At 36.1% G+C, this 12,916-nt stretch overlaps 1 protein-coding gene across 1 annotated transcript in view; it reads right to left on the reverse strand.

The window, feature by feature from the left end:
• The window catches only part of SLC16A10 (solute carrier family 16 member 10), a 77,817-nt gene that overhangs the window by 31,504 nt on the left and 33,397 nt on the right, over positions 1 to 12,916 (reverse strand). The window contains exon 2 of the mRNA XM_074819323.1: positions 2,677 to 2,821. Coding sequence (XP_074675424.1) covers positions 2,677 to 2,821 — 145 coding nt within the window. The remainder of the gene's footprint in view (positions 1 to 2,676; positions 2,822 to 12,916) is intronic.

Below are 12,916 nucleotides of genomic sequence, written 5' to 3' on the forward strand. Positions count from 1 at the left end.
ACCATTAACATCTACTATACAACTGAAATGAAGCAGAGCCATTGTATGATGTCACGGGAAGACATGTGACATTAAAAGGTACTTGTGCAAGAAATCTTAACAGTAAGAAGTAACAGTGGTAGTATAATTAATTAAATTAGTATTATAGTAGTAATAAGTCAAATGAGATTTTTTACATTTAGATGGAGGCAATGTGTGAGAAATATTTTTATACAAGATTTCTGAGGTGGCACATGATTTTTTTTTTTTAATACAATGTTTTCAATGAACCATGGGCTCTTTTCTATCACCTAACAGCTGCTTTTAAAGCACTTACAGAAAACCATTTAACCTGTTAGCCAATATATTAACTTTTTTAACAGGTATGAATGCTTTATGTACTGCTTTTCATCATAGAATCTTACCTGCCAGCATCCCTCTATACCAAAATACACTCCACAAGCTTCCCATGCAATTACAGAAATTCTTAGGAAATAGTATTTGACTAACAAAGGTCTGACACCAGGAACTCTAGTTTTGTGTATTATCGTGAAGAAGAATATTTGTGTAACATAATATTGTTGTTTTCTACATTAAACTATCAATTTCTAAAACTGATTATCCACAAGGTAAGCCATCAGAAACAACAAAAGGGGGAAAGACCGATTACCTTTATCAATTGAAAATAACCAGGAAAAATTAAAAGTTATAAAATGAGAGGAGGAACATAATACAGTAAGGACAGAGAACTTCAGCTTCCATTTGCAGGTTCATTCAAAGAGTTTGCAGCATGACATATAGTAAAATACTTTTCTGCATTACAAATATCCTTACATCTCAGCTACCTAAGAGATAAAATTTATATTACAAAATCAGTATGTAACAAAAGCAGTAAAACATATTTACATTTATCTACTGTACAATATTTTACTTTTAGAACATTGACTTCTATATCTGAAATATACTCCCTCAATTAACTGATAACATCATAGCCATAAATCATTTTAGTGTAAGTAACATAATGAAACACCAAGAATGCACGTTAACATGGCATGTACTCTTAACAAGAATTCACCCCTCCTCTCAAAGTGCTCCTCAAATTCTAAACCAAAATTAGAATCAGCTAAAATATTTTTAAAACCTTTACAGAATAACTTCCTTTTACATGCTTCTTCTCTGCGCTTGTTCCATTGGATATCAGGGAAACATAAGGATGATAGCATTTTGTTCAAAGGAAGAAAACGTCTTTCCTCTATCAAGAGGTTTAATTTATAACAAGACTGGTTTAGTATTCATCACTTAACACACTACTGAGACAGAAGAAAGACTTTTCCAAGATGAATTCTTCTAGTTTTTACCTCATCTGTGGTAACAAGCCTCTGAAAACACATCAGGAAGTGGGTTTTTTGTTTGTTTGCTTTAATAAAATGAATTAAGGAAAACATTTGCATTTGGATTAACCAAAACCAAAATAAAAATCGGAAACTTGCTAAAGTAACAAGAAAACAAAGCTTTCTTTTTCCCATAAATATAAGTTATCCCAAGAATAAATATAACCACTAGTCTCCGTACCTAAGACAGAACTATTTGTCTTCTCTTCTTGTAAATTTGTGGATGTGTTTTCACATTAGGAGGACATATGCCCAAACTAGATATATTAACTCAGGCACGCACAGTGTGGGTATTCATCCATCCAGATCACAGACAGCTCACATCTACTTGGTTCAGAGTACAGGCAGAGAAGGCACATTTTCACAAGCCTGTCTGTACAGATACATTTTCACCCATGTAGGAAAGTCTTCTGAATTTTACTTTTGATTGTTCCTGTACTTATACTGCTAAGGGTGGGGGAAAAAGCAGACTAAGAAGTAGAGGTAGCTGTGGTTTATTTTCCTTCTTACCCTATCTTCACTAACCAATTTCTGCTGATGACTAGAATAAATGAGTAAGTTTCCTGTTTCCTCATCTTCTACTGGGCATATCCAACAAATCAGCTGCTCTTGAACTTCTTAGTATTTATTCTGCAGAAGTTACAGGAATGTAAAAAATGAAGTGTAATCTGGAGGAAGAAAAACACTTAACTACTGTTCAAGTTTTTTCAACACAAGAAAGAACTGAGATTTTCTTAATAAAGCCAAGAAGCCCTAAGTATATGTCATTACACCAAAGTTTTCACTATCTCTGTGTTTGACAATTGGACCAGTAAGAAGAGAAGAAAACATCAAATTTTACTAGAACATTAACACCTTCCTGGAGGCCCTACTGCATATTTAGCAACAAAAAACCAGTGTTTTAAAAGCAAATGGGGGAGGACCGGGTAAGAAACAATGTTTCTATGCCTACTAAAAACCAGCATACATCGAGCAAACATACAACAGGTTTATCCAACTGTTGATCTTACAGCATTAGTCCTGCTGTTGATACATTTGTACATAGTGGTTCCTGTTAAACAGTGACTGCTGTTATGAGGTTATATTTTTTAAATTACTTTTGAAGTTGAAAGTACCACTCAGTTTTCACAAGTCATAGTTTGACAAAAACAAATAAAAAAGGTTTCTACTCAGATATACTCAAATATTCTACTCAAGTATCAAGTAGCACTGCTTACTCCTTTATATTCTATTGATAGGATCAGCATTACCTCTACACTGTAAAACTGATAAAATAATTCAAATGTAAAGAAAACCATTTTTTTACCTTACAAAAGAACTTGAAAGGAGTCCAGCAAACCCTACTGCAGCTCCAATAACAGCTACTTTTCGGCAACCAAACAGGTCTGTGAATATGCTGACTATTGGAGAACAGAAGAAGACCATCCCCATAGAAAGAGAACTCACCCATGCTGCAAAATAGAAGAAGACACCATTTTAGAAGACCAAGTGATTTAAGCTTTCAGCTTGTATTTTAGCTCAGCAACATAAAATTTTAGATAAAAGTTGGGTAACAATTGGGTAACTATTTTAAAAATATTTAAATACCTTTTAAAATATATTTACATGACGTGGTAAAAAAGCCTGGCCAATTTACATAATCAACTAATTTAGACTTCATCAGCTCAAGGAATGCAATTAGCTACAGAAGTTATTATTACTTTGGTTTTTTTAAAAAAAAAAATTCCTCCAGTAATTAACCTAGTATTCAAACTGGTGACTAGGCCATTAAAGATACCTTTGAGGCTCCATATCCATTCTGACATCAATTAGCACATTTCACTTGATTTAATTCTAAACTTTAGTGACTTTAAACAGCTAAGTTTGCTGAAAAAAATTAACAAAGTTTTAACTTAATTACATAGAACTAGATCATACTGAACATTAAGAATCAGTAAACAAACAATAATAGGCTTTTATACTGTAATATACACATTAGGAATATTATTTTACTTTAAACTAAATGAACTTGAGCTAGTACAACCATTTCCATGTATAATGGGAAAATGTTACTACATCTGATACTGCTCCAGCTTTACAGACATTGTTAAAACTGTACTTTGTTTATAAATGAGTCTTTAGATCATTAAGATTCAGTTCAGGTGAGTACATTAAATTTTCAGCCGCAAGTGTGTTTTTAATTTCAAGTGTACCAAAAATATCTTTAAATAACCTAGGTAAAAAAGAATTTGATTCATTTTAAATTAAAAGTCAACTTTCTGCTTCACTTCACACAGGTGTTCAGAACCACATCATTTTCCTGCTATCAACTAATTGTTCTTTCAAACAGGTATTACCGATGTTACACCCAACAGTTCTCCCAGGGCATAACAGTATATCAAGCTGCTGTAGCACAACAGTTACAAACAACGTATTCAGGTGGGTAAAGGTCACCATCTATTGGGGGGGGAAGGCCTAAACAGGTAGTGGGAAAAGCTGTTGATGCAAGATGCATTGGAAAAAATATTTTAACTTTTTTGAATTATATGGAAGATGAAAGGATTCTCTCAACCTGGAATAGATTTCAGTATTTGTAACTGGAATTACGTTTAGAATACCTTTCCTAAAGAGACAGTTAGATAAACAATTGTCATTGTAATAAGGGCAAATAAATAATCCAGAAAAAAAAATATAACCAAGAGACCTAATAAGAACTATTTGCAAGTATATCTGTCAATACCAAGACTCAGAAGTAGTGTTGTTAAAGCGCCAATGAGTCCTACACACTGATGAAGACCCCATTGTGCAAGGCACTAAAGAAGACAGAGCAAAACAAACAAGCAAACAAAAAAATATTGTTTCTTCAAAGAGTTTAAAATGTAAATGAAAGAAAAGAGAACAGATGTCTAGAGAAAAACAGAAATGAGAGCACAAGAAATAAAACCTTTCTTTTAGGGCAAACAATGATCTCAATAAACCATGACCTAACTGTTTGGGGCAGGGGGGCTGTTATTGGGGGTTTTTGAGCATGTGATAAATATAATGGAGTTTCAAGGTGCAATCTGAAGAAGAGTGAGGTACTTTTATAGGTATTTCCTGGGTATGACTAACCCAAACAAGATAGTCCTGCCAGCCTTGCACATCTGCAGCAGAAACATGAGCTGTATGAAGGAAGAGCACAAAAGACTAGGAAGAACAAGGCCCCTGTGACACTGACTGAAAGACAAAGACCAAATCTATGAAAGATCTGTCCTTTCTCTTCTTCTGCAGTTAAGGAAGGCTCAAACGCACCTTGATGAGACATAACTTAGAGATCTGTCCCATTTTACAGTCTAGATGGTTCCTGACAAGAACAAGACAACATTATACCAAGTACAACTTATAAGCAGGAGTCAGAGGGAGTACGTGCTCTCTTATAGCCTGCAGATCTGTCAGTTGCAAAGCTTCTAAGAAGTCCAAATTGTACAAGACTCCTCATCTCTTTACTTATCTTTCCCAGAGCGAGCTGTATAGAGCCTGCAGTTCTACTGTCCAAAGGAACGTGCAAACACTAGGAGGTAGAATGTCCATGACCTCCTGTCACACACACACCCCCCAAATAATTGGTAGCTCCACCACCATGAACAGTCCTCAGCATCTCTGCATGACTTGAAGGGTAGCACTAGGAATCACAGAGTACCTGTGACACCTGGGGTATCTGCAAGGCCAAGAGAAAAGGCAGCTAAATCTTGAGAAGTGGGCATTACAAGAATCAATGTCATCAGATTCACAGTGGTATGAAGGTACTAAGGAATGTTTGAACCCCCTGCCAACCTTCCTGCCAAGGTATGAGAAGACAAAGGCAACTGTGGCACTAGACAAGCCCACCAGAGGTTACTGGTTACGAGAATCCAATCTCAGATAGACAGATACATGCACCCCATTCATGGAGACAAACAGGTAGAGAAACAGGGCAACTGAAATAGACTTTAAATAGGTTGCCCAAAGTCACAGACTAAATCACTTCAGAGCCACAGATACGAGTCCAGCAGTCCTAATTTCCAGTTAGCACAGGCTGTGATTCAATTAGCATTCTCCTTAGTGAAATCAAATAGTTTACAGTATGGTTTAATAGCTTATACAGCTAATAAAATAATTGGAATATAAAAGCCTGAAGTAAAAACATTCAGCTCAAACTACATTCAGTTAACAACATGCTGACTTTGTCTCTTCATGCTTCCAGGTACTAATGAAAGAAATATGCCTTTCTTATGACTTGATTCTCTCTTCATTGTTACAGCAATGATAGGCAAAGCCTAGAAGAAAGGTTCCCCACTGATTTTCAACACAACAGACAGTTAAGAGGAAGGACAATGTCCTTATCCGAAGCGTTTCAGAACAGCACTGCAATTAAACTGCAGAAGTGGGAGCCCATCCTTTACCATTTATGGAAACTGAAGCCCTTTAAATTACAACTTTAAGTTAATGTGAAGCTCTTGTGTCCTACAGAATTGTAATGTAAAGAGATGTTGTTGGCCTATCTTGTTTGAACAGCTTGCTTTATTAGTTCTTTCTTCTTGAAAAGAATGTTCTTCAAGGCTAACTTCATGTGTATGCACAGTTCAAGAAAATTTACTGTATTCATCCTTCATGAAGAAATCTAGCACCAAAAAGAATTAAAATATAAACAGAAGAGCACATATGTAAATCATTAATTTCCTTAAGGCAAATAATTCTTGCTGCAATATCTTGATCCTATGAAGAAATTGATGGCCACAAAATATACTCAATAGAACCAAGTAATTTTCAATTTCGCTTTGCTCTAGTAAGTTTTCAAGCATTCTTACACTTTTTTGCTCAGTATGAAAAAGGTACAATGAATTGTGTTCCACATTTTTTAAATAGAAGTTACAAGAACTGTCCCAAATAAGTAATATGAAAAGTTACAATTGCAGCTTGCCAGAATAATGAGAGCTCTCTAGAGCAGTTATTACATATTAATTAAAACATTTCTCCTCCAGGCTATTGGCCGCTTTCCTGGCCACAAACTGGCTATATTCCAGAGCTTCTATTCAGATACTAATACTAATTGCTGCATATAACTGCATTCATATTCATACACAAAGCATTTTGATTGCCATAGAAGAAAAGCTATTCCTACTTTAAGGACTTAAACCTTTAGGCACTGGAAGTTAAGAATTAGCTCCTCAAAACATGTAATTGCAGAATAACCAATTCCCAAGCTTCCCTAGAAGATAGAACAGAAGTTATCCTTAAGATAAAAATATCAGTCCAGAGAGCCTATTGGTAGCATCGATACTGAAAAGTCTCTTTCTGTGCCACTGAAACATAGAATAGATTACAAAAGCCCCAAACTTTATTATAACTAAAATTATTCCAAAATGAAAAGTCACAGCTACATGTTCTTTTCCTACCAGTTCACTATAAATTTATGTACTTCAGCTATCATCTATGTTCTCATATTTCTTTATTTCCCTGTTCAAAAGTCTATAGCAATGAAGCTATGCTATAGAAATATTCATATAGAAATATGCTGCTGTTTTACCATGAGTTTTTAAAAGTCAGCCTTATTTTAAATATTCATTTGTCTTCAGCTATAAATACAGTATTTAATATCTGAGCCTTTACAATCATTCCCATCCTCACAGCTAGATTATGTAATACACATTTATCTATGAAACTATGAACCAAGTTAACAACTGTTTTAGTTCATTCTTTAGACTCAAGCACTAGGAGTTACAAGACCACAGAAAATAAAGCATTAACACCATGTTGCATGTGAACGCTTTACAGTGCATAAATTTAAATCAAGGCTACTCATCCATAGCGTTCCTCTTTACAATCAAAACTTTTCTATGCATTACAGTAAGAATCTTATCAGTTTTATCCTCACAAGTGTCTTTCAAGTGGTTGGCTTAACACAGTAATAACACTCTTCATACTTTAATGAACTACAAGAATTTTTCTAATATCTTCCCCCTAGATTTTTCTGGTTGAGACAGGGAACAAAAAGCTACTGTCTGGAATACAAGTGGTATGAGGCAAGTGAAGAGATTATTTAAATTGAGGATTCAAAATCAACTCAAAAATATTTTGTTTCCCCACATTAAAAAAATCAGATATGTGTGTTTGTGTGGCTCATGCAGCAAACCAAGACAGCAGTAAAATTACAGTTCACTGGATAGCTTGCCAAATAATGTCTTTGGCACTATGCATACTAAGACAGAAGCACAGCCTGTGGAAAGTGAGAGCAAACTTTCCACATTTAATATAACATATTCTCACGTGCAAAGATCTGTAGCTACACTGTTTTTAAGCACTTGCAAAATAGACTGGCCAACCATCCCCTAAACCAGTACCTCTGCTCACTGTCAGACATTCTTCCTAAAAATCAGTTCTCCCACCATCTCATTATGTAACCAGTACAGTAGTAGTTCAGGCCATACACACTGCTACTACTTTTAAGTACAAACTACAATGATGCTGGATAATGAGAAATTCTTGCATTAACTCATAATGAAAGGAAGTACAGAATCAAACTGCTTCAGAGTCAATCTCATGATTTATAAGATGGAAATAATACTTCTCTCATACTGAAAGTATGCAAAATTCTTGTTGCTTTGTGGAAAGTACTCCACACAGCAGATTTATAAGAAATAAATTCTTTTTAAATGATTGAGTAAAATAAAAAAATATAGGACAAGTTATATGAATGGCAGATGTTTAAAACTGTTTCATTGTCTCACACTGAAAAGGTTTGCGCAGAAGTAGCCTGTTGCAATAAAATCATAATGCAGAGTTAATATATCTGCTTAAATAATGGCACTTAGTAACTTTTGAAAGCTCAACTTTAGTATTTAGGAGGGTTTTCCTTGTATTTTATAAAAATACTTGGAGACAATATTTACAATATTAAAATCTTCATGCTTCCATTAAGTTATTAGTTATGATTGATGCGAGAATAAGGAAGCCTGTGTGTACTCTCCCAGCCTCAAACCATTAACAGCTGAGGGACTTCCTAAAATAGGTTTTTTTTATATTTATCAATATTCTAGCAATTTCTCCTCCATGAACTGCCATACTCTCCTGGAACACTTATACATTTTCAGCATCCGCAACATCTTACAGCAAACTACTCTATAACTCAGTTGTGGACTGCATGAAGGACCACCACTTCTATTACGGCTATTTACATACAAGAATATTCTCTTCAGCAAAGCAGAAGATTGGCTTCCATAAGATTTGTTATGAGTGTAGCTCAGGAATTTGAGAGATCCTGTTCTGAAGAAAACAAAGTAGTTATTCAAAGTTATTTCTGGAGATAATTTGCTCGTCTCCAGCTAGTAATAATCCCTTGCCTGCATAATCACATTTACATGGCATTTATTTTTAAGAACAAAAGAATTGCAATACTGTGTAGATCAAAGACTTATTTAGTCCAGTATCCTGTTTCTGACCACCACAAAATACTTAGACAAAGAACATCTGAAAAAGGGCTAGCATCCTGCAGTACTTTCTCCCCGGCTATGTCCTCCCAACATCCAGCAATAAGCAGCTTAGAAACCTCCTAAGCAGAAAGTTGCATCTAACCATTCTTCAGGAACATTTAGTTCTATCAATATTACTTTGGCTTCACTGCATTTTATTGTAATCAGTTACAGAACATGTTCAGGCACCACATAAAAAAAATAAATTCCCCTTTGTTTTCAACCTGCTCATACTTTAATTCCTCTGCTGTAAGATGAACTAATCATCCCTGCTAAACTTCCTCTTGCAACCGATGATTTTATATGCCTTTATCTTCTCATACTAGTTTCTTCTCCAAAATGAAACATCTTTTTGACTTCATCCGTCTTTGTATAGAAGATACACTTTTCCCTCTTCACCCTTTATATTGAGTCTAATTGTATCATGTTTCTGAGACAGGGTACAGACTGCATACAGTATTTAATATGGGACAAACAGTAAGCTTCTGTGCTAACAAAACTTCTTTTTCATTCTCTACCTCCTAAGTACCCTTCCTGACGCCCCTTTTTTGCTTTTTAAGTATTGCAACTGCTTCAGAGTAAAGATGTTTAGAAAACTACCCATGGCCTTATTTTCCTGCTACAGGTAACGAGTGATGTAGAGGTGCTTTTTTTTCCCAGAATGTGTTTGGATCATATTTCTTCCCATGAGACACTGAATTTAATCTGTCATATTAATTACTTAGCAATAACAATACAAGAACTCAGCAAATCTAACAGTCAAACACAAACATGCTCATGTATGAGGACAGGCTACAAAGTTTGGATTTGTTCAGCCTGCAGATGAGAAGACCAATAGCTCAAAAGGAATCTTAAATTAGTACCTCCAGATATCTAATGGGTGATTACTACAGAATACAGAGCTAGCCTCTTTTCAGTGGTGCACAGTGACAGGACAAAAACCAACTGAAACTGCAGTAAAGGATATTCCAGCTAGATGTTATGAAATAATTTTTCACCATGAAGGTAGTCAAGCACCAGAAAGTGTGGTCCAGAAAAGCTGTGGAATTTCCATCCTTGGATCTATTGAAAACTTGACTGGACAAGGCCGTGAACAACCTGATCTCAGAAGTTCAATGTATTTTTTTAACTTGGCCCTGCTTTGAGTGAGGGGTGTCAGACCAGATAACCAGAGTCTCTTCCAACCCAAGTTATTCTAAGCCACTATAATTCACAGAATCAGAGAATGGTTGGCTTCCTGGGCTGCAAGCGCACATTGCTGGCTCACAGTTTTCCATCTACTAACAGCCCCAAGTCCTTCTCCACAGGGCTGCTCTCAATCCACTCATTGCCCAGCCTGTATTTGTGCTTGGGACTGCCCTGACCCATGTGCAGGACCTTGCACTTAGCCTTGTTGAACTTCATGAGGTTTGCACAGATCTGCCTCTCCAGCCTGTCCAGGTCCCTCTGGATGGCACATCCCTTCCCTCCAGTGTGTCAACCGCACCACACAGCTTGGTGCCATTGGCAAACTTGCTGAGGGTGCACTCAATCCCACTGTCCATGTCTCCAACCGGGCCCAATACCAACCTCTGAGGAACACCACTTGTCTGGAAGAATAGTTCTAAACTCCTGCTTCATGAAAAAATGGATTCTGAAGATCATGTTAAATTTAGCAGTTCTTCAGAAAATAATTTTAGTTTGGCAATATTAGGCCGACCACCAATCCCTTGTTTGAGAGTCTTCACGTAAAAACTCCTTCAGGTAAGAAAAAAAAAATATAACTAAGCCATAAGATTAAAACCCTTTTTTTTTTTCCTTAGGAAATGGGAAGGAGACGAGAATATCCTTGAATTCTAAGCCAAATAGATCCTTACAAGTAGATCTCAGAAATCTACTGTTAGCATTACAGATGCAAGCTTCATTGCTTAGAACTACCGTATCTTCCTCCTACTGATGCACTTTTTCCATCAATATTGTTTTATTCTTGTTACCTGTGCCCAGCAGCACACCCTTTGCCTAAAGCAGTCCAGATACATCCTCTTTTATTCATTATCTATTTTTCTTTTTCCAGGGAAAAGCTAGTAATTTCCAAAAGAGTGAATTGCTGAACAGAGGTTAGGTAACAGAGCAACAGAACCATTAGACCCAGCAAGTATCAGAATATCCTCCTATGTCCACAGAGGGCCTCCCGGAAATTGCCTACCCTATTTTTATCCAACCTATCACTACCGAAAGACAACATCAAATGACCTGTGCTGCATGCCTTGCTTACACACGCCTGTGAAAATTTTTTCAGAGACCACTCAGTAGCTTCTCATGAATTCTGAGGAATTTCATTAGTTCTGGGTGCAAAACAGAGAGCAACTGAATTTCCACATAGCTGATCCCATTACTGAGCAATCCAGAGATCACAGAACAGTATGTCAGTAGGAAAAGAAAGCAGATGTTGAAATGCATGTATTGACGCATTTCATATTCCTACTGTCAAAAAAGTGCACTGCTTGTTCTATTCAAGAGATCTGCTGATCCCATTAGAGAAAGTATGTGTTTAAGGACTAAAAATAAATTTATGACATAATGCTGCTACAGGAAGTATCCTATACTCTCAACTCAGGTTACATGACTACAGCTTTCAGTTTGCTTACTTTCAAGTGTATAGTTTGCAGATGTCTGAGCAAGGCTCTCCCTTAAAGTAATACTGTCAAAAAAACAAACAAAATTAAATCCCAATTTAAACAAGAACTCTAAAATATTTTGGGCAAAGAGAATTTAACACAAGGAAATACCATCTCTTTTGGACACTGAAGCTATCCTTGAACAGGCTTTAAGAATGAGAATTATCTATAAAGGATCTAATCAGATTTCTACAACACACTCAAAGAGATCATGGCCAATACACAAAGATTTATGAACCAGGGACTAGTGGAAGTATCTGACAGGAATATAAGACACTGTTTTTAGCCCACTCTTCTTTCTTGTCCCTGAAGAGCAAGTCTTTTATTGAATAACCTTATTATTGAAAGATACTGGTAGTTATGATGAGTCAGAAACCAAGAACTATGTATGACCCACTGGATCCCAATAGATGTTTGAACAGACACCCTGTTTCTGTATCACAAGCATGAAAGCGTAACCTCTGTTTTCAGCTGCCATTAAGTCATTATCAGACAGTCTGAATGATTTATTCTGAATAAAAAGATGGAACTCACAGATTTTACAAATAGATGTAAGCTTTCCTGTGCTTAGGCATAGCACCTCTTCAGTATATGTCTTGTGACAGTCCAAAATACTACCTCAGATTTGTACGTGCCGTTCTGATCTTGATGCAACAAGGTGGAAAAAAGCATAAGCTTGCCAATATGTTGTAAAATTAGCAAAGTAAGCTCATAGGAGTAGGAAACAAACATTATATCAAATCAGAACATACACTGATTTCTTCCAAGGCTTTATACATTGTAAGTGTTCTCTGACATGATGTGTGACAGTGATGAAAGACCAGGTGTCGGAAGAGATTCACGTATATCCTTAATACAGTGCCCGCCGCCCCCAGCTTGCCACTTATAAAAATAGGACTGACTAGTTCCACCTTCTGCCTTAATAAGTAATGACAACACAAGATTAGAATTTCTACTGAGATCAAGTCTGTGTGAGCATAAGGAGCAGGAAAACAGAAAAGTCAGAAAAATGGGTATTCATGCACTGGCAAAACATCCTGTATCACTTCACTAGCTGATTACTTAACTACCATCTAATTTACACTTGCTATAATAACACAAGCTTAGGCAGAGTTTTTGGGGCTTTTTTACTTGTTGGTTCCCCCTTTAACAAATCAACAAAGCAGATAGTAACGATGAATTCAAAGCAAGTATAATGGGAAAATGATCATGACATTTTTTTCAAACTATAAGGCACAAAATAGGAACCCAAAACTATTAAAGAAAAAGATGTTCTTATAAGCAAACAGCTTTCACTACTACAGAGACTGCAGGTCTTCTATGTAGTTTAAAAAGTTAGAGGAAAATAAACAAATGCTTACGTTAGTAAAAGCTAAAACAAAAGCTCAAAAGTGCACTGTTAGGCAAAATATTGCTGGTAGAG

The sequence above is a fragment of the Strix aluco genome, chromosome 3 (genome assembly GCF_031877795.1).
Source record: "Strix aluco isolate bStrAlu1 chromosome 3, bStrAlu1.hap1, whole genome shotgun sequence".
NCBI lineage: Eukaryota > Metazoa > Chordata > Aves > Strigiformes > Strigidae > Strix > Strix aluco.